Source organism: Puma concolor, chromosome B4 (genome assembly GCF_028749965.1).
Source record: "Puma concolor isolate L17-30 chromosome B4, mPumCon1.1.hap2, whole genome shotgun sequence".
NCBI lineage: Eukaryota > Metazoa > Chordata > Mammalia > Carnivora > Felidae > Puma > Puma concolor.
In genome coordinates this window covers 65,812,380-65,839,867 of record NC_141673.1, presented here as the reverse complement: position 1 = coordinate 65,839,867, position 27,488 = coordinate 65,812,380, and the positions used below count along the sequence as shown (strand labels likewise).

At 41.6% G+C, this 27,488-nt stretch overlaps 1 protein-coding gene and 1 long non-coding RNA gene across 5 annotated transcripts in view; one reads left to right on the top strand and one right to left on the bottom strand.

Annotated features, from left to right (window-relative positions):
- Positions 1-1,963: 1,963 nt before the first annotated feature.
- Positions 1,964-24,388, top strand: LOC147579180 (uncharacterized). The gene is made up of 4 exons (XR_015253633.1): positions 1,964-3,785; positions 7,063-7,279; positions 8,166-9,893; positions 23,662-24,388. It is a non-coding gene; the product is annotated as an uncharacterized LOC147579180 (long non-coding RNA).
- Positions 8,943-27,488, bottom strand: part of CERS5 (ceramide synthase 5) — a 32,890-nt gene continuing 14,344 nt past the window's right edge. Inside the window, exons 2-11 of one of the 4 annotated variants that reach the window (XM_086713425.1) lie at positions 20,927-21,032; positions 19,967-20,097; positions 19,078-19,135; positions 17,214-17,264; positions 16,430-16,522; positions 14,453-14,581; positions 14,233-14,339; positions 13,312-13,468; positions 12,185-12,293; positions 8,943-9,863 (exon numbers count right to left, since the gene is read on the bottom strand). In XM_086713425.1, coding sequence (XP_086569551.1) covers positions 9,841-9,863; positions 12,185-12,293; positions 13,312-13,468; positions 14,233-14,339; positions 14,453-14,581; positions 16,430-16,522; positions 17,214-17,264; positions 19,078-19,135; positions 19,967-20,097; positions 20,927-21,032 — 964 coding nt within the window. In that variant the 3' untranslated portion in view covers positions 8,943-9,840. Of the gene's footprint in view, positions 9,864-12,184; positions 12,294-13,311; positions 13,469-14,232; positions 14,340-14,452; positions 14,582-16,429; positions 16,523-17,213; positions 17,265-19,077; positions 19,136-19,966; positions 20,098-20,926; positions 21,033-23,192; positions 23,219-27,488 lie in introns of those variants that run through there. The other 3 variants (XM_086713426.1, XM_025930243.2, XM_086713427.1) reach the window with 3 other exon arrangements.

The following is a 27,488-nucleotide window of genomic DNA, read 5'->3' as shown; positions in this document are numbered from 1 at the left end:
CACTAAGAAGCTAAAGCAAAAATTCCTAGGAATGCAAGAACAGGATAAAAATATGGTTATAGTGAGGGACTTTATTATACTTTGTTTGGAACTGAACAGCACTAGAATAAGGACTGAGAAGAAATAATACAAACAACAAACCTGACATGTATATGTGCATGTATGTGTATATGTAATATGGAACAGTTTTCTATGACCATAGAACACTTAGAAACATTTGTATTCACTATTCCAAAACAAGTTTTATTTTATTATTTTTAAGTTTATTTATTATTCTGAGAGAGTGTGTGAGCAAGTGGGAGAGGGGCAGAGAGAGAGAGAATCCCAAGCAGGCTCTGCCCCGTCGCCGTCAGTGCAGAGCCCGATGCGGAGCCCAAACTCACAAACTGAGATCACGTCCTGAAGCTAAAGTGGGACACTTAACCGACTGAGCCACCTAGGTACCCCTCCAAAACAATTTTTTAAAACAAATCCTTAAAAAATTTTAAAGTAGGAATCTTAAAGACTGTATTCTCTTATCACATCCAATAAGATTATAAATAAATAATCTCAACTTGCCGGAAATGAAATATTCCTGGCAACCCTTAAAGAAAAAACACAAATTTTCAACTTAATTTAAAGCAATGAAACAAAGTATTTCATGCAGACCTTCAGAACATAGCCCAAGCTGGTGTCAGGAGATGTATGCCCTTAAATGCCTTCACAAGAAACAAAAGTAGGAGTTGGACTTTATAGATGAGAACCACTGGCTACTGGATCCAGTAGTTGTGATATTTAAGACCTCTTTTGTGCTCCATAGCAACCAGTTATGTACCCTTTCACCGCACTTTTAATATTTAAATAACAGCATTCTCTTGCTAATGGAAATGACAAGTTTGTAGGGTCTTTATCAAAAATGTAAAGTGTCTATACGCTTACCTACCTATTTCACTGCTAAGCCTCTAGGCCTTGGAAGTATTCATACAACCGCACAGCGTATTTGTATAAGGATATTATTTGCAATATTTTAATCTTTTTTTATTAAAAATTTTTTTTTCAACGTTTATTTTTGGGACAGAGAGAGACAGATTTTTTTTTTTTTATAATCTTTTTTTAAACAAATTTCTAATGTTTATTTTTGAGAGAGCACAAGCAGGGGAGGGGCAGAGAGAAGGGGACAGAGGATCCAAGGCAGACTGCATGCTGACAGCAGTGAGCCCAATGTGGGGCTCAAACCCACGAACCATGAGATTGTGGCCTGAGCCGAAGAAAGATGCTCAACCCACTGAGCCACCCAGGTGCCCCATAACAAAGAGTGTTAAATAAGTTAAAGAATAATGGTATACCACAAAGTGGAATGTTGATCAGTCAAAACTAGCAGAATATGTGTAGTATGATCTCATTTTTGCTTTAAAAGGAACATTTGTATACATGTGGTTATCTGATAAGTGGTTTTGGAAGGCTGTATACCAAGCATTCATAGTTATTGGGGCAAATGGAGAGGTCATGTACTTTCTTAATTCCTTTTTTGACGATGAGCACATATATATAGCTTGTATAATAAAAATATCTGTTGAGTTTCAAACATATACAAAAGCTGAGGGAATAGAAATAAAACCTTTATACCCATCCCTCAGTTTTAACTGTTATCAACTTATTGCCATGCTTGCTTCAAAAATAGTTACTGGGGTTTTTTTTGTTCAAGGAAAAAGATGTTTATTTGTATCATATCTACTAGTCTGTAAGCTTTTTTTTTTTTTTTTTTTTTCAACGTTTATTTATTTTTGGGACAGAGAGAGACAGAGCATGAACGGGGGAGGGGCAGAGAGAGAGGGAGACACAGAATCGGAAACAGGCTCCAGGCTCTGAGCCATCAGCCCAGAGCCTGACGCGGGGCTCGAACTCCCAGACCACGAGATCGTGACCTGGCTGAAGTCGGACGCTTAACCGACTGCGCCACCCAGGCGCCCCAGGAAGCTTTTTTTTTGAATACATGAATATATTTCCAATGTAAAGTATTTAAAAAATAGAGATAAGTAAAAGTACCCCTTGTCACTCCCTCTATTCCTCATCATTTCCCTACACAGAAGTGACTAGTGTTAACCATTTCCAGTGTGTTTATATATACGTAAAATATGTGGTGTGTGTTGATTGAGTTTGCTTTCCTCTGGTTTCTTCTATTATTCAGAGGCCAGAGACTCAGAAGAGAGCCAGTAATGGGCAAGGCCTGGGACACCATGGCTCTCCACACCCTATGTTAGTCAAGGTCAGCTTTGCTGGCAAGGTTATAGTTTGTCCTGGGAACCCTACTGCAGGGAGGGGACAGTGAAGGAAAGTAGCCAGGCGGAGCCATAAAAAGGAATGCCTCTGTGACTCCGTCAGCCAATTCCTTATAATAAATTTGTCAGTAGAGCCCTGTTGCTGCCAATAAGTTTAGTATTGTTTCCTAGATGTCTTTCATAGAGCAGTCATTTGAGTGAAAAAAGATCCCAAATCTGTTTTGTTTTGTTTTGTTTTCTATAGGCCTAGGGTTTGTGGCTAAATTTCTTGGTGAGGCCTGCTCTTCAAAAGACTATTTATTGAACAAGAAAAAACAACTGCAGATGGCTGAGGTGAGGGTGGTACAGATTGTAACCTTGCTACCTATCAGTCTATGTCAATTCATAGTCTCCTTTTCCATTTCCTGTGCCTCTAAGGTCTAGTCCCAATTAGTAAGATACCCTCCCCGTGAGTACTTTTCAAAGACTTATTTGTTGCTTTAAACCTTTGAGGGCTCCCATAACCTACCATCTAAAATTTAACTCTTCAGCATGAAAGTCAAGGTCCTTCACTATATGGCCCCAAGCCATCTTCGTATTCTCATCTCCCACTTTGATCCAACTCCCAACAAGTTCCAGTTCCCTGCCAATGCATTATACTTTTGAGGAACACCCGGGTGGCTCAGTGGGTTAAGCATCTAACTCTTGATTTCGGCCCAAGTCATGATCTCAAGGTTCATGAGTTTGAGCCCTGTGTTGTGCTGTCCACTGATTGCACGGAGCTTGCTAGGGATTCTCTCTCCCTCTCTCTCGACTCCTCCTGCATGCGTGCATACTCTCTCTCAAAATAAATAATATATAAACACTAAAATTTTTTTGAAATATCCCAAATGTATTTAAAGCACTAAAAATAAAATATGCCATTTACCCACCTTATCCACATCTTCCCTTCCCAGAGATAAACACTATCCATCCTTCTCGTGCTGTATATGTTTCCATACTTTTACTATAGAAATGCCCTTAATATTATTTTGGGGTTAAAAAAAGTAATGTTAATGGCATCAAAAGGGACATATTCTTTTGAAGCTTGCTTGCCATTTTCACTCAACATTGTTTTTGACATTTATTTATCCATCGTGCTGACTAATTTTATGTGGCAACATGACTGGGCCACGGAGTGCCCAGATATTTGGTTAAACATTCCTGGTGCGTCTGTGAGGGCTTTTCTGGATGAGATTAACATTTGAATCCATAGACCGAAGTAAAGCCTATTGCCCTCCCCAGTGTGGTTGGGCCTCAGTCAGTCCATTGTCAACTGTCAACTTGAATTAAAACAAAAAGGCATACTAAGAGAGAATGCTTTCTGTCCTCTTGACTGTCTTTGAACTGAGACAATGGCCTTCCTCTGTCTTTGGACTTGGACTGGAACTTATACCAATGGGCTCTCTGGTTTGTCAGGCCTTCAGAATCAGATTGGAAATACATCAGCTCTCCTGGTGCTCCAACTGCTGACTTCAGATCCTGGGACTTCTCTGCCTCCACAACCATGTGAGCCAATTTCTTATAACAAATTAAGAAACATATCTAGATATCTAGATATCTAGATAGCTATATCTCCATCCTACTGGCTCAGACTAGTACATCCATATTGACAAAACTTAGTGGGTTTTGTTTTTTTTTATTTTAGACAGTGTAAAGTGTGCATGCAAGTCGGGGAGAGGGGCAGAGGAGAGAGAGAATCCCAAGCAGACTCCACACCCAGCACCGAGTTGCTCAACCAAGCCACCTAGGCGCCCCAAGAAAACCTAGTTTTTAAAATTTTTTTTTTTTTTTTCAACGTTTATTTGTTTTTGGGACAGAGAGACAGAGCATGAACGGGGCAGGGGCAGAGAGAGAGGGAGACACAGAATCGGAAACAGGCTCCAGGCTCTGAGCCATCAGCCCAGAGCCCGACGCGGGGCTCGAACTCACGGACTGCGAGATCGTGACCTGGCTGAAGTCGGACGCTTAACCGACTGCGCCACCCAGGCGCCCCGAAAACCTAGTTTTTAATCGCGACATAATATTCCAGCTGCATGAGTAAATCAATTTATTCCATCCCTCTAGTGAAAGATCACGGAGACATCTCCACTTTTTCCCTCCTAGAAAAGTGTAGTTTCCTTGGGCCCATATGCTACTTTCTCCCAAGAATAATTATTACTAATATTTAGTTTTACTAGTTATTGTTAAGCTGTTTTTCCAAAGTGGTGTTAAGTGGTTTCTGTTCGTTTTAATTTACATACTGACTTCTGGTAAGGTAGAGCACCTTTTTGTTGATTTCTTATCCATTAGCATATGTTTCCTCTAGAAACTGCCTATTCATATCCTTTGCTCCTTCCCCTGCCTTTGTCTTACTATTGGGTTGTCTTTGTTTCTTTGTATCTGTATTCTGGATAACAAGATTTTGTTAATCAAAGGTGTTGCAGGTTTGACAGAGATGGTCTTCTAGAGCTTTTTTATCTGGGAGGTGGTGGCGGTGGTAGCGTAAGCATCCCACGTGGTCTGCATCATCATGCACATGTCTCTCTAGAGCAGTGCCATGGATAACTGACCTGAGACCACTTTCATGCAAGTTCTTACTTGGGGATGGGGTGGGGGTGGGGGTGGGGGTCATGACGGTTCCTAGACCACACAGGAAGTAGCTATTTGAAGTTCTCAAATTCATGGGGGAGGGGAAGAAAAAAAAAAAAAAAGGTTAGAGAGGGAGAGAGCCAAAGTATAAGAGACTCTTAAAAACTGAGAACAAACTGAGGGTTGATGGGGGGTGGGAGGGAGGGGAGGGTGGGTGATGGGTATTGAGGAGGGCACTTGTTGGGATCAGCACTGGGTGTTGTATGGAAATCAGTTTGACAATAAATTCCATATTAAAAAAAAGTTCTCAAATTCACATGAAATGTAGGCCCATTTCATGGGCCTGGAACTCTGGAATCTTCCGACTCCACAAGCCCAAGCAAACTTCCTTGCTTTCTTCTTTTGCCAGCTGGATGCATTTTTCAGTTTCCCCTCTTTTACTAAGACTGTTGCTATCTCAGGGTCCCAGCTTTAACTGGAGGTCTCATTTCCAGCTTCCTGCTTGATCTTGTCTCTTGTCAGCATTAGCAAGTATATTCCCCTTATCCCTCTAGTAATTCATTGTGTCTTTTGTGTCCCTTTCTTGGAAGCTCAGCTACACATTAAAAACAAAAAACCAGGGAACACCTGGGTGACTCAGTCCATTAAATGTCTGACTTTTGATTTCAGCTCCGGTCATGATCTCATGATTGGGGAGTTTGAGCCTCACGTTGGGCTCTGCACTGACATTGTGGAGCCTGCTTGGGATTCTCTCTCTCCTTCTCTCTCAAATAGATAAACTTAAAAAAAATATATATATTTTTTTCTTTTATTTTTTCTTTTTCTTTTTATACGTTTATTTATTTTTGAGACAGAGAGAGACACAGCATGAATGGGGGAGGGTCAGAGAGAGAGGGAGACACAGAATCTGAAACAGGCTCCAGGCTCTGAGCCGTCAGCACAGAGCCCGATGCAGGGCTCAAACTCACGGATTGCAAGATCATGACCTGAGCCGAAGTCGGATGCCCAACCGACTGAGCCACCCAGGGGCCCCAAAAAATATATATTTTAAAAAGTAACCTTTATGTACCATTTCTAGATGTTTGTCTCAGGTTATTTTAGCCTGCATTAAGCCAGAACTGATCTCTTTCATATACTTTGACATCTCTTCTAAACATAATACCTTTCCATTTCTGTTTTCCTAGCAAAACTCTACTCATCTTTAATGGCCTAGCTTCAAATTTCAAGTTTTCTCCCATCTTGCCAAGAATAATTTAGGATAGTTCTTATCACGGAGTGCCTGGGTGGCTGAGTCAGTTAAGCGTCCAACTTCAGCTCAGGCCGTGATCTCACGGCTTGTGAGTTCAAGCCCCACATTGGGCTCTCTGCTCTCAGTGCAGAGTCCGCTTTGGACCCTCTGTCCCCTTCTCTCTTTGCCCCTCCTCTACTGTGCATATGCTCTCTCTCAAAAATAAACGTTAGAAAAAAAAAAAAGAATAGTTTTAGGGTGCCTGGGTGGCTCAATCAGTTGAGTATCTGACTCTTGATCTCGGCTTGTGTCATGATCTCACAGTTCCGTGGGTTTAAGCCCCACGTCGGGCTTTGTGCTGACAGTGTGGAGCTTGGCTGGGATTCTCTCTCCTCTCTCTCTGCCCCAATCCCACTTGTGCTGTGTCTCTCTCAAAATAAACAAACACTTAAAAAAAATAATTCTTATCACATTGTAGTTATTTCCCCCCCCCCCGCCCCTTACTCAGGGTATCTGAGCTCTTTTAGAGTAGAAACCCAGATCTTGTTCATCTTTGTGTCCCCAGCTTCTGCCACAGTGCCGATCCTAAAGTAGGCACTTAAATTTTTTTTTAATGTTAATTTCTGAGAGAAACAGAACACGAGCAGGGGAGGGGCAGAGAGAGAGGGAAACACAGAATCTGAAGCAGACTCCAGGATCCAGGCTTTCAGCACAGGGCCCAACACGGGGCTCAAACTCATGAACCATGAGATTATGACCTGAGCTGAAGTGGATGCTTAACTGACAGAGCCACCCAGAAGGCACTTAAATATTTCATTGAACTGAAAATATTTCCCTGCCTGAAATACTGGATCTAAAGTCTGAAGAACTTGGTTTACAACCAGCGTACTGAATCACTTAGGAACGAAACTCGTACCATTACTTTTGGGATTGCGATAACGTGATAGCTCATGATAGATGATGGGCAATGTGGGTTTGTTTTTTTAGTAATCTCTGTGCCTAACCCAACGTGGGGCTCGAACTCCCCACCCTGAGATCAAGAGTAGCATATTCTACTGAGCCAGCAAGGCGCCCCACTGGTCTTTTTGAGCAATTTGAGACTCCATGTCCTCAGTGTGGCAGATTGAATTTTTCAAAGATGAAAGCAGCTGTGTCTCCCATTCTACTCGTTCTTCTGCAGTGACCTTGCTCCTCCCATCAAGAGGTACTGTAGTCTCTATCTTGAATGTAGGTGGTCTCTGTGACTACTTTGATCAGTAGAATACCGTGGAAGTGATGTGTGCCAGTCTAGATGACATTCTTAATGTTTTTAAGAGAGTGAGTGGGTGAGCAGGGGAGAGGGGCAGAGAGGAAGAAAGAGAATCTTAAGCAGGCTCCACACTGATCGTGGCTCATTCGGTTAAGTGACTTCAGCTCAGGTCATAATCTCATGGCTCATGGGTTTGAGCCCCACGTTGGCCTCTCTGCTGTCACCACAGAGCTCGCTTTGGATGCTATCTCCGTCTCTCTGCCCCTTCTCTGTTCATGCACTCTCTCAAAAATAAGTAAACACTAAAAAAAAAAATAAATGCTATAAAAAACAGAATCTTACAAAAATAAATTTCATATTTCACAATTACTAGTCTATTCAACTAATAAGGCAACTTGAGGAACTAAATGTAAGATTTTAGCTCTGACCAAATAACTCTAAGATTTTTTTTAGAAATTTTTGCATGCCCCATAGTAAGTCTATTTGTTTTTTTATTAAAAACTTTTTTAAAATATTTTTTTAATGTTTATTTATTTTTGAGAGAGAAAGAGAGAGTGCAAACAGGAGAGGGGCAGAGAGAGAGGGAGACACAGAATCTGAAGCAGGATCCAGGCTCTGAGCTGTCAGCACAGAGCCTGACGTGGGGCTTGAACTCACAGAGAGTGAGATCATGACCTGAGCTGAAGTCGGACGTTCAACCTACTGAGCCACTCAGGCGCCCCATAGTAAGTCTTTTCAAAAGCCAGCCACTCAGTAAGGTGAGTTTAGCAGGGTCGCTATCCCAGTAATGTCAGTGAACATCAAGTATCTGATTCTTAGAACAGTAACTGGTTTCTTTCAGTTTTCACCCATCTCCCTGACAGTGAAGCACTCCATATGCCTTAATGTACACAACAACATCTGGAAATACTATGACAATCTGAATATTCGCTAAATGAAAAACTACTCTGAGATGAATAATGTCATTGTTAATTTTGCCAGGACCTCAACTACAGGTAAGTCTGGATTAGGAAGACTGTTTTTCCACGGCTGAAAGAAAACAGAACTAAAAGAGGAAACATCTTCTTAGACTCATTTATTGCAATCTTTAAAAAAAATTTTTTTTAATGTTTATTTTTGAGACAGAGAAAGAGCATGAGCAGGGGAAGGGCAGAGACAGAGAGGGAGACATAGAATCTGAAGCAGGCTCCAGGCTCCAAGCTGTCAGCACAGAGACTGATGCAGGGCTCAAACTCACGAACCGCAAGATCATGACCTGAGCCGAAGTCAGAAGCTTAACCGACTGAGCCACCCAGGTGCCCCTTATTGCAGTCTTTTAAATGTTAACTGGTAGCCTCTGTATGGGAAATAAGGGTATCTGAAAGTGTCTTCAACCAAATCCTTTGTTGGTTTGGTAACATGCATATATCTGCTCAGTATTTTTTGTGACTACTATGCATGTTTATTTTTTTCTTAATACATAAAGCCATAAAATGTAGGCACTCTTTCTAGCAATGCACAGAAAGTAAAAAAACGTGGTGTCTAAGAGCCTTTAGAATCAGGTCTGAACATTTTCTGAATTAGCGTATGGATTCAGGGAATTGGGGATAGAGTCACTGAAGAGGCTGAGACAGCAGAGGAGGGTTGAAGCACTTTTAATCACACAAGAGTAAACAACAGTATAAACCCTTAGCGGCTCGCCCAGTGGCTATGGTCCTCTTCCAGCCCTCAGCTCACCCTCCCCCACTCCCGCTCCCTGCGTACCATTGAGTGAAGTGCAGGGCGTCAGCAGGACCCTGTCACTACCAGGTGGTGGGAAGGGAATCTAGCTAGGGGCCACAAAAACCCTGATCATCCATCCATGGTTATCTGTTTCTGTACAACTTCGTGTGACTTTTCGAGCTCCGAGGAGTAACAGTGCAGAAACCTGGAGCTGAACTCTACTGTTCCATTCAGATGGCCATAGCTTCAAAAGCCATGGACAACAAGGGAAGGGACAGTCCAGAGCCAGCATTACTCAAGATGCAGCCAAATCTGGGATTGAGGTGGGTTCAAAGGGGGCACAAGGCCTACTGGCCCCAGTCTAGTACTGTGCCCCAACCCAGGAAATGAAACTCGTGCATATGCACACATGCACATGCACACACACATACACATGCAGACAAACACACACACCCACACACACACCCACAAAGCAAATAACATTACCGAAAGAACCGGAGGCTATTAAATACAAAATGGCAGAGTTGGTTTTTTTTTTTTTTTTTAAGTGAAAATATTTGCTCTTTTGATTCTCCTCAGTGCCCTGCAGAGCCCCTAGTCACAAGAGTGTAGGTGGGGAGGCCTGAGAGGAGCAGGTTGCCAGTGGCCCTACAAGTCCATGTGTGCTCTAGTCCCCACACCAACCACCTTACTCTTCAGCCCAGTAGCTGCTTCCCATGTGACCATTCACCCGATTGGCGCCATTGCTGGAGCTGCTGCCACAGGGGCTTTTTGAGTTGGTGGTCGCTTCTTCTTCCTCTGAGCTGCTCTCCACATCACTGCGATCGTCCTTCGACACCTGCGTGGGATGGGGCCAGAAGTACGAAAGGTGAGGACAGAACTTGTCTGCTATTGTAAGACCACACAGCCCATGTTTGGGCACTGCTCCCACCATGGCCCACTTTCTGGTGGCACCGGACTCAAAACACTACCTGCGCCATGGATACCATCGTGAAAAGGCATCCTCTGCCTCTTTCTCAGTTTCTCTCTCCTCATCTCTGATTCTGTTCCCTATGGAATAAGAAGCTGCGTTGGCAGTGGGGGGTGTGTGTCTCTCAGGACCAGCCGAGGGAGGTGAAATCATTCTCTGAGGCCAGGTTGAGGTCTGAGGGAAACTCCAGATGCTCTTCTCCTCCCCCACTTCAAAAAATAGAAAAGGCCGATACAAACAATACAGATGGCCGTCACCATCGCTTCTATCTCGTGATGGTTGTGGCCACTGCAGTTATTCATGTTGGTTATCCTGACTGTTGCTTTATCCCCAAAGCTGATTCATAACTAGGCCTTCTTCAGTAGTTTTACTGTCTTTGGGCTTAATACCCTATGACACTATTTCTCCAATCTTGTCCGTTTTCCCACTGGCAAGACCACTTCTGTGCAACTTTAGCATTGCCAAGATACCAGTCTGGTGAAAAGAAAAGTGGATTGGCAGTCATCAAGAGAAGAATCCCAGCCCCAATCATGTTGCTGTCTGTGAATCTTTACTTTTTTTTTTTTTTTAATGTTTATTTTGAGAGAAAGAGCGAGTGAGCATGTGAGTGGGGGAGGGGCAGAGAGAATGGGGGAGAGAGAATCACAAGCAGGCTCCATGCTGTCAGTGCAGAGAATGGGTCTGTATGGTTCTACTATCTCCCTGGGGTCCGGGGAAGAGCCTGGCACAAAGTAGGCCCTCAAGAATATTACTGAATGATTCTTTCATTTAATCTCCCTGCTACCTTGCTAGTTGTATTTTGACACCCCCCCACCTTTTTTTTTTTTTTTAAATGTTTTTTTTTTTTTTTTCCCAACGTTTATTTATTTTTGGGACAGAGAGACAGAGCATGAACGGGGGAGGGGCAGAGAGAGAGGGAGACACAGAATCGGAAACAGGCTCCAGGCTCTGAGCCATCAGCCCAGAGCCTGACGCGGGGCTCGAACTCCCGGACCGCGAGATCGTGACCTGGCTGAAGTTGGACGCTTAACCGACTGCGCCACCCAGGCGCCCCTTAATGTTTATTTTTGAGTGAGCAAGCAGAGGAGGGGAGGAGAGAGGATCTGAAGCGGGCTCTGTGCTGACAGTAGAGATCCCAATGTGGGGCTTGAACTCACAGAACCATGAGATCATGACCTAAGCCAAGATCAAGAGTCAGACACTTAACCGACTGAGCCACTCAGGCAGCCTGAATCTTTTTACCTCTTAACCACAGCTTTTCGGTTTTAGATTTTCATATGAAGAGTTTGGACTGGAAAAACGTTTTCTAATCAAAACTACCCTGCATATCAAGCAAAGTCTTTTTAGTTCTTTACCATGGACCATAAAAAGTAAAGGAGAGAAATCCAGTGAGACTGTCAGACTTCTGACTTCCAGAACTGACAGATAATCAGTGTGGGTTTTTTTGGTTTTTTTTTAGTAAGCTCTGTGCCTAATGTGGGGCTTGAACTCATGACCCTGAGATTAAGAGCCTCATGTTCTACCAACTGAACTAGCCAGGCGCCCCTCAATGTGTTTTTTTAAAAAAGAAAAAAAGTTAGGGGCGCCTTGGGTGGCTCAGTCTGTTGAGTGTCCAACTCTTGATTTCGGTTCAAGTCATGATCTCACGGTTTGTGGAATTGAGCTCCGCCGTTGGGCTCTGCACTGGCAGAGCCTGCTTGGGATTCTCTCTCTCTCTCTCTCTCTCTCTTTGCCCTTCCCCTGCTTGAGTACACACGCTGTCTCTCTTTCAAAATGAATAAGCTTAAAAAAATAAGTCCATAAAAAATAAATTTTAAAAAAAGTAAAGGAAAGAAGGGGGTGAGAAGGGAACAAAGATCTATATGCTGTTGCCAAGGAGTGGGGCACTTGCTTTGGTTAGCTCTAAGACTCTGTGATCTATTGCAGCTTTGACCTCTGAGCCCAGGCAACTGACAGATTTGAGGTAAAGGGAGGCTCAGAAAGGGGAAAAAATAAGAGTCGACTCAACTCTTGCCTCCATTTAGAAAAAACTATCTGGCAACTTGAGCTCCAGTCAACAATGGCCCCACAAGGTCAGGAGACAGGCATGCTCTGAGACAACACAGGGAACAGGAAGGGAAGCAGGAAGGAAGAGGAACACATTCAGACAGACATGCTTTACTGAACACTAGAAGCACAGATACACTTACATGCAAGAGATGAAACTGTCCAGCTCCCACCAGGCATAGAAAAAAGGAAGGAGGTGAGAAAAGAGTGGAGAGTACAGAGTCTGGGTCTAATCCTTCCTGGATAGGTCACCTGGTCAGGAAAGAAAAGCAGGGGAGAAGAGAGATGTCTAGTAGCTACAGCAAGATGCATAGGCACACTGAGCAAGTTCTGAAACCAGTTGCAGCCATAAGGAACAGGGACACAAGAAATCATATATGCCTGGGTTACATTACATTCCATCCCTTTGTCCTAGAGTCAGTGTCTCCTCTAGCAGAGCCCCCTCCCCCGCCCCCCCACCACCCCTCCCAGCTTGGGCTCTGCATTTGCCGAAGGCTGAATCCTCAGCCCATGCGCAAATCCCAGCCTGACTGCTTCAGAACTTGCAAAATTCAGTTATGAGTTTCATCATTTTTACCATAAATGACATCTTTCTTTGTGTTTTTGGGCTCTTGGCATAAGATGGGTATTTGAAACCCTAAATACCGATCTCATTTAGGATCATTTCTTCATACAACAGTGGGATGAGGTCAGTACTTAGTCCCATATCTTAAACATCACAGTGTGGTCATCTTGGGGTGGCTTGTGAACTACCATGCCATTCCTAGGCAATCAAACGTTTCTGCTTTCATAAGTTTATAGTGTAGAGTTCTACATACAATTTCCTTTGGAAAAAAGGTTTCTGTGCTAAAAAGCAAAAATATGAAATCCACTGAAGTAGGTAAGGGGTAGGAAATGGTTAAAGCCATCTAGAAACATAACACTGTTCATTATTTAACCACAGTTATTGTAAGGGACAGAAAGAAGGCAGATCTTTCCTCCTGTATCTTTTTTTTTTTTTTTTTCCTCCAGTAATCTCTGTACCTAAGGTGGGGCTCAAACTCATAACCCAGAGATCAAGAGTTACATGCTCTACTGACTAAGCCAGCCAGGCACCCCTCTTAGTGATATCTTAAAAGGCTAAACACTTATAGAAAAGGAGTCCTCTGGAGTCCTAAGCTTTTTGCTGGGTCTGCTTGAGTAGCTGGGGCTCACTAGGCTAGAGAAGTCTACTGAGTAATATCTATCTTCCTACCCAGCCCCAAAGAAAGAAGCCATCTTTCCTCCTCACCTTTCCTCGGATCAAAGCTTTGAAAGCAATTCGCACAATTAGGTAGGACCAGATGACATGTAGAACCTGTAGGATCAGGAGAAGGCCATTGAAGAGCCACCAGGAGGGATAAGGCCCGATCATCTCCCAACTCTCAAAGAAAGTCGTGTTCAGAATCCTAGAAGAAGTAGGCCAATGGTGAGATTCTAGAGTTAAAGCCAAGTAGACAGCAATGAAGTGGAGTTCCCTGGGAAGCAGAACCCAGTATGTTTTCTCCCTATACATTCTAATAGTTGAAATTCTAGGGATATTCATTAACACTGAGAAAATAAAGAAAGGGGGCCTATGAAATTTTCTATCTTTAGGGGCAGGGAAAGATATGTGAATCTCAGAAATTGGTGGATTAAGTCACATTTAATCGTTTCAAATACGCAGAGTTTCACAAAATTGGAGCAGCAATTTTAATCATAATCCTAGTCATTACTCAGATCCTCAGGCACATACAGGACAGGTGGTGGCTGATTCGCTCAGACTAAGCAAAATCTCCAACCTGCAGTCACTGACTCTGTACCATCAAGTAGGGAGTGTACAAGTCAGAGTGGTATGTGGTTAGGGTGGGGTAGAAGGTATAAGAGCGGGAAAACAAGAAGAGCCTGAGAATTTTATAATCAGCGCAAAAGAAGGCAAAGGAATTACTTAGGCATAAAGTGAGGGCTGTCCCTCAGACAGGAGTCAGGAAAGCCACAGCCAAGTGAGTTGGATGTTCTCAGTCTGGATTACACCTCCCTAGGAATACTGTGGGAGGGTCCTGTGAGTCCACAAAGGGTCAGATTAAGCCAAGGATAAAGCAGGGCAATAGGGTTTTTGGTGGCCTATTTCCTAAATTGGCAAAAGGTATCATTAGCTACATACTGACCACAGCTCCATGACCCTAACACTCACCAGAATGGGTAGATTCCTAGACGAGTGACCACAAAAACAGCACTGAAGATCACAAAAAGGGTGTCACAGAGACGCTGGTATTTGGCATAATTGGCCAGTTTGGCTGCCTGGAGAAAGGAAAATAAGAATTGAGTTGAGAGAAAGCCGGTTCTCAAATAGGAAGAAAAGGAGAGAAAGAGAGGAATAATGAGGAAAAAGGAGTTGGGGGGGGGGGTCTCACCTCCAGCAAGAAGTCTGAGACATCATGTAAACACATGACCAGAGTTCCCACCCGAACCATGTTGTTGATATAGGAGAAGGTGATGAGCCCAATGGTGGCCAAGTGATGCATAAACATGATCAGGAAGTCCTAGCAAGGAATGGAAATAGAAGGGGCAGGTAAAGGCAAGGCCATAGAGATATCAGCCAACCCAATGCCCTGCATGTTCTCTGAGGATCTTCTCCCACCGCTTAGAGGTTCCATTTTGTCTGAACTCTCCCATATGGAGCACCCCTACCGTTTGACCCAAAACTCTACACCAGTGACTGACCCATAATCTATGTTAATATAGTTCAAAGCACAGAAAATAACAGTTTTCTTTGGAAGTTGTGGAATATGTAGACCATGTATGCTGAGTTGACACTTGGAAATAATTTCCTAGGTGGTAGTCAGACCTACAAGCCATAGGTAATCTGTGAGATTCTAAGACTGTTTTGATGAAAGATATTTCAACCAAAGAGACCTAACAGAAAGGAGAGGTTTATGGAAGGGCAAAGCTAACCTCTTCAAAAAAGTTTCAGAGAAATGCTAAACAATCCATTTTAACTGTAAGCACTTTCTGCTTTCAGATTTAAAGCTCTAATTTCCTCTTGGGTTCAAATGCCAAGGTCAGACTCAGAAATCTCTAAATACCTGTTATCAGACATGTCTAATAAATACTTCTCAGCCCACTGAGGGACAGAGAATGGGAGAAGACAGGTGAATTTGGGTGAGAGAAACAAGGATGAAAAGTCTGTGCTCTCCACATAGATATAGTGGTATGTTATAGTTCTTGAGTTGGGGGTGGGTTCATAAGTATACATTCTAGTATGTTTTAAAACCCACATATAGGGGCACCTGGGTGGCTCAGTCGGCTAAGCGTCGGACTTCAGCTCAGGTCATGATCTCACAGTTCGTGAGTTCAAGCCCCACGTCAAGCTCTGTGCTGACAACTTAGAGCCTGGAGCCTGCTTCGGATTCTGTCTCTCTCTCTCTCTCTCTCTCTCTGCCCCTCCCCGGCTCATGCTCTGTCTCACTCTGTCTCAAAAATAAATAAAAACATTAAAAAAAAAATAAATAAAATAAAACCCACATATATATTACAAATCTTTTTATATGTGTCATGTTTTAAAATAAAATTTTAATAAGGGGACCTGTGTCTCCTGACCATAGAAGAGTGCAAGACATTTGAATTGAGTATCAAGCTTCTAGATTACACAACAACTAATAACCCAGATTAGTTTTAATACATTCCCATAAATGCTAATTCTGGTCTTCCTCACCAAAGATAACCATGAGATAGTGACAAATTAAAGTCAGAGCTGCTGGAACCACATTACTTCAGGTGCATACCAATAAAGTAAAGATTATGCCCTTTCTGTCCACTTATAAAAAACTTAAGTCATTCCCAACTTTGTCACTATATGGGCAAGTCAACTCACTTCTCCGAATCTTTGTTTCCTAAACAACAGCAAGAAAATGGTAAATGAAATCATCTAAAACCCTTTCCAGTTGACATTCTTTAAGTAAGTGGGGTCACCAAGAAGGGAGAACAGAGAGAGAGAGAGAGAGAGAACGAGGGCTCTACAGCAAAACAAAAGCCAGATCTAGCTATTCTGGAGGCCGGCCTTTTCCTGGATCAGGCCTTGCTATCCCTTAGTTCTGACTAGTTTCCAAAGCTCTATACATGTAAGAACCTTAGAGAAAATAAGGAAAAGGATATGCTTTTTAGCTGGTTAACTTTTTATCCTGGGCTGCCCTGAACGCCTCAAATATACTTACTTCATCATTAGTCAAGTCTCATTTCTGAGAAGGTTACAAAAAGCTAATAGTCCCATCAAGCCTACTTTTTCCCTCTTTTGTGGTCCCAATCAGGGTAGAGAATCCACAAGGGCAGTGATGGTGGCTGCTAGAAAGGAGGATGCAGTATGTTAGAGTTGAGGGAGACAATGTCCTTACCTTTCGTTTAATGTCTATAAACTGAGAAAACATGAGAGACCAATAGAAGGCCAATTCCATGATATAATAGTAATAAAGCCCACTTGTGAGAGGCTGAAAGAGAGAAAGAAGTAGTTAGAATACCAGCTAGTCAAAAATTCATTCCATCTCCGCAACTTTCTCCGTCTTGGAGGACCAATACCCAAAATTATTAGACACCCTTCCTCCCCACCGTGTTGCAAGATCTGTAACAGCTAACAGATTTGGGATTGGTATGGAGACTTAAACCTCTTCCCTCTGCCCCTCCACATACACATTTTCTACTCGCATCTTTAGACATAAGGTTAACACATACTATAGCACAATCAAATCAGTGTATCTAGAATTCTGGACAATTAGTGCTTTTCAGGGGATTTAATATACTCAGGTCTTTTCTTCCACCCTGTTACAGCCCCTCGACATTTTTCTAGAATAGATTAGAACCAAGATGCTTTTAAGGAGACTCCAAGTTACCCTTGATTCAAAAAGGACACCTGAGCCAGAAAGCATCTCATCAAGTGCCAGGAAGCTGCTTTTCTTTTGGGCCCAATTAGGGTGAATATAACGGGGAATCTGGAAAAGATCACTGGATTTCACAGCTATGGGAGGCCCAGAAATAGATACCCTAAATACATGAGTCAAAGAGACTCAGCCCCTAATCCCTCAAGAAAACCAAGAAAACATGCCATCTGCTCTGGGACTGTCCTGCCCACCCCACCTTACACACACACACGAGGCCCCTGCCTTGAAAGGGCTCAGACTGTACCTGATACGGATAGCTATGCCAGCACTGTCGGATGTCCCAGAACCAAGGTGACTAAAAGGAAAGAGATAATCCAAGTCAGCCTTTAGGATTCAACCCTGGTTTACAGAATAATCCCTTTCTCTCTCTGCTAGGAGCAAAAGAGAAATGGGGAAGAAAAAGGAATCCCCCTCTTGACAGAATTTAGGGGGTCCTTAAAAGGTCAATAAATGGTTAGGTTTTTGTTCTAGAGCAAGAAAAGTATTATTACAAATAGAAAAGCCATGCTTTGAAATAAATAAGAGCAGGGAGAGCTCTAGGATAGTTTTTAAAAACCTCAACACCTAGGATATAGGAACCAGGTGCAGGGATGCAGGAAGACCGTGATTCCATTCGACAACCAAGAGAGAGATCTGCATGGCAAAGATTTAAATCAAAAATAATTATCTCTAATGGAGTTTCAATGTCCTTTAAGGAAATTTGTCCATTTCATCTAAGTTGTTGAATTTTTTACTATTTGATTGTTCATAATATTGTGTTACTATACTTTCGATGTCTACAGGATCTATAGTTACAGCCCCCCCGCCCTTTTCTCTCTGACACTGATGATTTGTTTCTTTTTATCTAGGGGTTTACCAATTTTAATGAAACCTTTCAAAGAACCAACTCATGGCTTTGTCTATTGCCTATGTCATTAATTTTTTTACTGTTTTTAATTATTATTTCTTTCCTTTAACTTACTTTGGCATTACTTTGCTCTTCTTTCTCCAGATCTTAAAGTAGAAACTTGTATTATTGACTTTAAAGCTTTCTTCTTTTCTAATATAAACATATAAAGTTATAAATTTCCCTTTAAGCATGCTTTAGGGGCATCTCCTAAGTTCTGGTATGTTGGATTTTCAGCATCATTTCAATTAAGTATTTTCTAATTTCCCTTGTGATTTCTTCTTTGATCCATGGGTCATTTAGAAGAGTTTCACTTCCAAATATTTTCTAGATATCTTATTATTATTCATTTTTAATTTAATTTCATTATGATCACAGAACATATTTTGTAAGATTTCAGGGGCCCCTGGGTGGCTCAGTCAGTTAAGCAACTGACTTCAGCTCAGGTCATGATCTAACAGTTCGTAGGTTTGAGCCCTGCATCGGGCTCTGTGCTGACAGCTCCGGATCCTGTGTCTCCCTCTCTCCCTCTCTCTGCCCCTCCCCCACTCACGCTGTGTCTCTGTCTCTCAAAAATGAATAAACATCAAACAATTTTTTATAAGATTTTTTTAAAAAAGTCACCAACCGTGGTGTATATTTATCTGTTCCCTTCCTTCAGTTCTGCTTTTTACTTAATGTATTTTGAAGTCTTAATTATAACATTTAGAGGAAAATAGTACAGTACAGTGGAAAAAACAACATGGACTCAGGAATCAAAAAGCCTGAAATTCTTTTGACAATTAACTGAAAAGCAGGAATAATACCTGTTTTATCCACTTTAAAGGTTTACTGATTCCTACAGTAACCTAACCCTGATTTCTACAACTGTCTCCTTGGAAGAACAAGATCTTTGTCAAATGCTTTGTAAACCATCACAGACTTTGTAAACCAGCATCAGATTAAATCACATCTGATTTAATCAATACTATTACTATTTGTGTACTATGCTATTACTATTACAATTATCTCCCCTAAATAAAGGGAGAAACAGTAAAGTTACAAAATCAGATGCCAGACAGACAACAATCTATTTGGCATATAAACCTGGGCTGTAGGCATTACAGAAAAAAATAAAAGGGCAGGGAGGAAATAAAGATCTAATGGTATCACACAACTCTTATCTCTAGAGATGTAGGCATGATTAGAACCCAACAGAGGACCAGAGAGAGTTTAGACTTACCGACCAGAGAAATCTAATTCCATAGCAGAATATACATAAATAAAAAGTGAATCTCCACCTGGGTGGGCAAAGAATAGAGGTCAGATGAATATTCACTCAAAAGAAAGTTTTTGAGGCTAAGGAGGTCAGGATAGCAGATTTGGGGACAACACAATTATGGGTAAGAAATAAGATCCCAGAGCGGCACCTGGCTGGCTCAGCCAGTAAAGCATGTGACTCTTGATCATGGGAGTCATAAGTTTGAGCCCCAGGTTGAACAAAGAGTTTACTTAAAAATATATACATAAATAACATCTTCAAAAAAAAAAAAAAAAGATAAAGTTCCCAGCACGGGGACAAATATTGTTACCTAAAAATCCGAAATGATAGACGTCTTCCAGCTTTGTTTAAAATAGATTCCCACCAGTGTATACTGGTTATAATCAACTTTTCTTCCATATCAGACTCCCTAATGATAGTGCCTAATATTTTCTTTGCATGACAATGATCAATTGTGTTCTGTGTACAGGGGATAATTAGTAAAAACCCAGTGAAATGAAGTACAGTATGTCCAGGAAAGGATACTTCCTACCAAAATGTCAATTTACCGCAAGCCGGTACTATCTCTACCAAGGTGTACAAGGGTGTGCCTATCTACCTATATAAGTGCAGTTATAGGAATTCACTCCCAATCTATTTGAGAAGGAAGAACAAAATCAAACTACAACATGTAGCTTAATGGCGGCATGTTCAAGACACTAAGGGCGACCGGTCTTCCAGTTCTCTTCTTTCCTGCCTACAATAAATTGAGTCAGCCCTCTACATTCATTGACTACTGTCCTACCAAAAGAAAACCTCAGTCCAGTCATACCCCACCCTTCTCACTCCCCACCTCCATATGCACACCTACATGCTCTCACAGAACTTAGTGAGCGTTGGGGGCTTGTCCTGATTCCTCCGATGACGAAACCAGCATTGGATTTTTCGGACATCCCAATCCAGTTGTTTTGACAGGCCCTCTAGCCTTTTCTCATCAGGATACTGTGGATGCATGACCAGAGTCAGAACGTCCCTTTCTCTTCAACCCTCTCATTAAATCCCCCTGACTAGCTGAGTGGCAAAAAGGGGGGATATACAACTACAACGGTTTAAGGGATGTTTATCCTTCTAGGTTTCACCCCCATACTCATTTTTAGTAAGAAGTCCTATTTCACATATCAAAGACCTTTGTCTGTAGCCAAGCTTTATTAGCTTTCCTTTAGAATCCTTGTTTGGTCTTCTCTCTCCAGCCCAAGCTGAATAAAAAAAGCTATTAAAAACCCAAACTGCAGGGGCACCTGGGTGACTCAGTTGGTTAAGTCTCCGACTCTTGGTTTCAGCTTAAGTCATGATCTCACAGTTTGTGAGTTCAGCCCCACATCAGGGTCCACACTGTGCAGAGCCTGCTTGGGATTCTCTCTCCCTCTCTCTGCCCCTCCCCTGCTTGTGCTCGCTCTCAAGATAAATAAATAAACTTGAAAAAAAAAAAACTACAAAGGCTATTGGTACCATCCCTATCTGGATTATGCAACTAGATAATGACAGAAACTGGAGCAGGGAAAAACAAAATCAAAATACGATGTGTGTCTGGAGAAGGTGGGGTTGTGGTTACTAGGTCTAAAATCCAAATGTATGTAAACTTATTTAAGGGATCCTGACCCAAAGGTATTTCCCTGAGGGGATAAAGTTCTCCTTATGGTTATATAGACTACCGAAATGTGAAAGATCATCCCATCCTATCCCTATCCTTGGAGACACTTGCTCTCTACCGCCCCCTGCCCTATGGGGTAACCTCTCACATGAATCTTCCTCTCTTTCTTTGCCGACTTACCTTGGTAATAGATACGAACACCTTTTCAAGGATGGCATTGGGTTGCGCCTGATAAGGACCACTGTCCTGGATGCCAACACGGAGTGCACAGGGTTTAGCAATAAACCTGTAAGGATAAAAATCCAAAGCCAATTTTAAATATGGTTTGCTAAGCATGAAAGAAAAAATCCTGATTAGGGGGCTGATGGAAGGCAAAGGGAAAAAACTGGGCTGGGAACCAGGACTTTTTAATTTATTCCTAGATTCTGCCACTGACTTACTTGCAAAGTGACCTGTTTGAGAAATATTAGAACATAAGCTCTCTTTCCATTTTTTTCCTGGCTTCTCTTATCACATCTTGAGCTGTAGAGTCAGAAAGACCTAGGTCAGACCTATCATTTTATCTACTAGTCTTCCATTTATTGCCTGTAGGAAGGAACTGCAGCAGTTTACTTAATCTCTATAAGTCTGTTTTTTCATCTAGAAGATGAAGATAGTATCAACATCCTTGCTACTCAAAATAAGACCAAAACATTATTGGTTTTTCCTGGAAACCTTTTGGAAATGCAGAATCTCAAACCCCATCCCAAACCTGCAAAATCAGAATCTGCATTAACAAGATCCCCAGGTGATTCCTATGCCTATTAAAATTAGAAGTGCTGGTCTACTTTACAAGAATCCTATAACTATTCAATGAGATAATATATATGAAGACCATGGCACAAAGGAAATGCTTAATAAATGGTAGTTTCCCTCACATCAAAAATCAAGAAGATCTTAACTGGAGGGCAAAGTAGAACTGAGACTGAGCTCTTCCTAAATACAAATATCCTGGGTCTTGGTCACCTTCCTGCCTAAACAAAAAATTATGGAAATACTTAGAACTTTAGTAGCCTGGAAGAAAGGAAATTAGGAAGGATGAGAAATAAATTACCTATTAGTACTCAATTCTATTCCCAAATCTACCATTAATAAGTCATATAAACTTAAGTCACTTAACTTTTGGGTCTTGGTTTTATCATCTAGAAGAAGTAATGACATGATATCTAAGATTTTTTTTCTTTTTTTAAGTTTATTTTGAGAGAGAGAGAGAGAGTGAGCATGAGTGGGAGAGGAGCAGAGAAAGAGAGGGACAGAGAATCCCATGCAGGCTCCATGCTGTTAGATTGGAACGTGACTCTGGGCTGGATCCCACAAACAGAGAGATCATGACCTTAGCCTAAATCGAGTTGGACACTTAACCGACTGAGCCACCCGTGCCCTTAAGATTTTTTCCCAAATCTAGTATTCCATGGTGTTATCATTAACTGTAATTAATTTCTAACTTGTAGACCTTTGAAAAATAAGGAACTATTCTTTGGTTCTTCAAGAAAAATCCCTCTAGGGGCGCCTGGGTGACTCAGTCGGTTAAGCGTCCAACTTCGGCTCAGGTCATGATCTCACAGTCCATAAGTTTGAGCCCTGCGTCGGGCTCTGTGCTGACAGCTCGGAGCCTGGAGCCTGCTTGGGATTCTGTGTCTCCCTCTCTCTCTGCCCCTCCCCTGCTCATGCTCTGTCTCAAAAATAAATAAAACATTAAAAAAAAATTTAAAGAAAGATCCCTCTTAGGGCACACGGCTGGCTCACTCCATTAGCATGCGACTGTTGATCTCAAGGTCGTGAGTTCAAGCCCCACATTGGGCATAGAGTTTACTTAAAAGAAAAAAATTCTTCAAAAAAAAAAAAAAAGATCTCTCTCTTCCACATCCATAAATTTCTGTGAGCATTAGCTCTAGGAAAAGCTCTACATAGTCATTTTCAGAATAAGTCAAAACCAGTTTTAGTTCTCTTAGCATCTTAAGGAGTCCCAAAATGAAACTGTGACTGGGAGGCGTAAGATCGAGTGCTCTTGACCTATTTCTTGGTCTGCATTTGAATCCAGAATTTATCTCTAAGGGAGGAACTGAGAATAAGAAACTTTATTATCTTCCTCTGTGAAAACTTCTTCTACCCTTATCACGAAAGTTCCTGGAGCCATGGAGAAATATTTATTCCAGCACAAAGTTAATCACATCTGTAACCTATTCTCTCCTCTTTGACACAGGTGGTACAAAAGTTTCATCCAAAGGCCAACACTATTAGATACTTTATATTTCCTGGTGTATTATTCTGTGTACAAATATTTTAGCACCCCACTCATGTTTAAACTCCTTATGAACACAGTATACAGGGAATGCTATTTTTGTATTTACCAAGATTCTGTGTCTGTGCTCAGTAATTAACAAGTGACAGGTCTCTCAAATCCTACCCTTGCTCCATTGGAACTCAGTTTGGACCCAGGACTGATCAGCATCCAGAGGAGTAACTAAGTCAGTCATTCTTTGCTTTTCAGTTGGTGCTACAGGAGAGAGAAAAGCACTGAATTATCTCTGTATCCTCTCATCTACATTAACTGTATGAAGAAGTAGACCCAATAACAAAAATAGCTTTTCCAATTCCTACTCTTACTCCCTGATCCAGAGCTCTTCAGTCCAGAAGCAGTCAGGTGATCAAAGGCCCTGGCGTTAGATTTTGCCAGCTAAGAGATTTTGTGAAAGTTACTCATCTATAGAATGGAGATAATGTCTACCTCACAGGGTTATTTTAAAAATGAAATGACATGATCCATGCCTAACCCAGTACCTGATATTTAGTAAACACTCATTAAAAGGCAGCTATTTATTATTGTTGTTGTTCTTAATATTATTATTAAAAGCAGCTATTATTATTTTTACTAGAAACAGTTCAGTCTTCGTTCTCCTTGATGGTATCTCTGGAAGAAGCCAAGAAGTGCAAGAAATCTTCTTTCATACGACAGAGATAGGTTTGTACCCTGCTTACCTGGGTGAAGCCAAGATAATTTTTTTATTATCTAGACCTTGGAGTGAACTTAATATCCTAGAGTCAGAATTAGCTCATATCCTGACCTCATTAGTTCACAGACTGCAATGAAAGACAAAATTACTAGCATGCAGTCAGTTACAGTTAGACAAATACAGACCCTAAGAGGAACGCCTGGGTGGCTCATTTGGTTAAGTGTCTTGATTTTGGCTCAGGTCATGATCTCATGGTTCATGAGACTGAGCCCCATGTGGGGCTCTGCAGTGACAGCACAAAGCCTGCTTGGGATTCTCTCACTCCCTCTCTCTTTGCCCCTCCCCATTCATTCTCTCTCTCTCTCTCCTCTCAAAATAAATAAATAAACTTAAAAAAAAAACAAAAAAACAAAAAACAGACCCTAAGAAAATTTATCTATTTGGCAAATATTTATGGGGCACCTATTTTGTGCTATAGCATGAAGCATAAAACATAAATAAGCATAAAACATAACTAAGTTTGAAAAATAATTTTTTCCATGATAAAAATTAAATAGATTTATGTACTTAATGAAATCACCTTAATGAAGAAAGTGAAATTAGGTATTCATCCTTTTTGTTAGATAGGCATTTACCGAACTGTACAGATTCCTAGGGTCTGAATGCAGGAGCTGACATGAGAATACAGGTGCCAAATACTAAAGAGTGTTAAAAAAAAATGTAAAATAATGCTATTCTTCTCACATTTTATTTTGTTTTGGAAAATAGTTATTTTTCATGAAACATTAGTTGTATTACCAATATAATCAATTTATTGTCATTTGTAAATGAATTAATAGAATATATATCTTTAAAATTCCATTTTAACTTCTAAAACAGTACATGTTGATAGATACTATCCATGTAAACATAAATTTATGTTTGGGGTCCTTAATAATTTTTAAGAATGTAAAAATTTTTAAGAGTGTAAAAGATTCCTGACATCATAGTTTGAAACTGCTGTTGATGGCAGTGAGAAATCACATTTATCTTGTGATTTTCTGTCCTCTACAGGATCAATTTGTTGCCCAAGTTTTAAAATAATTTAAAAAAAATTTTTTTTAGTGTTTATTTTTGAGAGGGAGAGAGCATGAGCAGGGGAGGGGCAGAGAAAGAGGTGGATACAGAATCTGAAGCAGGCTCCAGGCTCTGAACCGTCAGCACAGAGCCCGACACGGGGCTCGAACTGACAAACCGTGAGATCATGACCTGAGCCAGAGCTGGACGCTTAGCTAAGCCACCCAGGTGCCCCTAAAATAATTTTTTTAAAGTTTTTTTTTTTTTTAATGTTTATTTTTGAGACAGAGACAGAGCTTGAGCGGGGGACGGGCACAGAGAGAGGGAGAGACAGACAGAATCCGAAGCAGGCTTTAGGCTCTGAGCTGTCAGCACAGAGCCTGATGCGGGGCTCGAACTCACGGACTGGGAGATCGTGACCTGAGCCGAAGTCGGACGCCTAACCGACTGAGCCACCCAGGCACCCCTTAAAAAATTATTTTAGGGGCACCTGGGTGGCGCAGTCAGTTAAGCGTCCGACTTCAGCCAGGTCATGATCTCGCGGTCCGTGAGTTCGAGCCCCGCGTCAGGCTCTGGGCTGATGGCTCGGAGCCTGGAGCCTGTTTCTGATTCTGTGTCTCCCTCTCTCTCTGCCCCTCCCCCGTTCATGCTCTCTCTCTGTCCCAAAAAAATAAATTAAAAAAAAAAAATTATTTTAGGGTGGCCACCCAGGCACCCCTTAAAAATTATTTTAGGGTGGCTCAGTCGGTTAGGCATCCGACTTCGGCTCAGGTCATGATCTCACAGTCCGTGAGTTCGAGCCCCGCATCAGGCTCTGTGCCGACAGCTCAGAGCCTAAGGCCTGCTTCGGATTCTGTCTGTCTCTCCCTCTCTCTGTGCCCCTCCCCCGCTCAAGCTCTGTCTCTGTCTCAAAAATAAATAAAAACATTAAAAAATTTTTTTTAAAATAATTTTTTAAAGTATTTATTTATTTTTGGGAAAGCACAAGCAGAGGATGGGCACAGAGAGGGAGACAGAGGATCTGAAGTGGGCTCTGCACTAAGAGGCTGACAGCAGCAAACCCGATGTGGGACTTGAACTCATGAACCAGGAGATCATGACCTGAGCAGAAGTCAGACACTCACCGATTGAGCCACCCAAGCACCCCTAAACTAATTTGAAAGACCAGAGTTCCCTTAGCCTGCAGGTCTAAATAAGTAGGCATTTAGTGGCCTATACTGAATGGTAAGCTGCTCCTTTCCACCTGCCACTCCAGAAACATGAGTCCAGTGACCCAAACTGTTATGTTTTGTAGACATCATTTCATTCTGCCTTTTTCTGCCCTCCAGATACATGGCAGCAGCTAACTAAGGCCTGGGCTAATGAAGGCGAAATTACTTATTACTTTGCTTTTTACCAAAGACAGGAGCTATACTAACAACTCTATCTTTGCGATTCACTGCAACATCATTAATGGATATGAACTATACACAAATATGTTTCACAGTATAGATTAAGCTTTTCAACTAGTGTATCATGGCAAGTAATGTATTTGGGCTACGTTGATGCTGAGATACTGCTCCTAGCTCTCAAGGGTGGTCCACGGAGCCTATGGTAACCAGGAAACCTTAGTCTGTAGCCTTTGGCCTCATATACCCTACTGCGCAATACATGAATTATTTTCTATGTGTGCAGCAACATGATTAGGTTGGGAAGCAGTGGCTTAGATCAATTTCTGGAAAGATATAAAGTGTCAAAATTTATATATAAAAAAGAAAAATAACCATCAAAGAAACCAAAATAGGGAATGAGATGGAGTGAAAAATACAATAAAAAGAGAAAGGTCTTATACAGACTGATGAGGATGGTGTATCAGTAGGTAGAGTACTGAGTAATAATTATCTGACCCTGAATGCTCCCTGCCACACACACACACACACACACACACACACACACACACACACACACACACACAAATGGGAGAGATGAGAACTGAGATATTTAAATAAAGATTCTTAGGTCCAGATAAAGCCTGTTTAGAAAATGTAATCCTTAGGTACACAAGCAGCATTTGAAAACCCTCCCCCAAGACATATGTATACAAGAGGCAAAATGCAGAGTTCCACACAAAACAGATTCCAAAAGTCCTTTCCCTTTGCAACTGAATTCTTAATAAACCAATCACATTAAAAATTTGAGTAGCTTCTGTTGGGTGGACAGAGGAGAAAGTACAAAAAGACATTCAGGCAGTGGGAACAGCATGTACTAAAGCAAACAGAAGAGACAAACTACTTACAGAACTATGCAATGTACAAATTCAGGGGTGGCAACAGTGGCAGGAGGAAAAAAACTCTACAGATAGAGGCCAAATCACAGGTATGTTATGTTATGTTATGTTATGTTATGTTATGTTATCTTGTGAACTTTATCCTATAGTTGATGGAGAGGCACTGGAAGGCTTTAGGCCAGGAGAAGAGCTAGATTTGTATATTAATAAAGGAGCATCATCAGTTAAAGGCTACTGTAAAAACTCCATGCTTTAAGTGATAAAGCACTGAACTAAGGCTATAGAAATGAAAACGAAAGGACGGATTCAAGAGCTGCTGAGGAGGTAAAATTAATAGCACTTGGTAACAGAATAGATGTAAGAGGCAAAAGCAGAGTCCAGCCTTCCTTATTTCTGACTTGGGAAACTAAGTTGATTATGGTGTCTC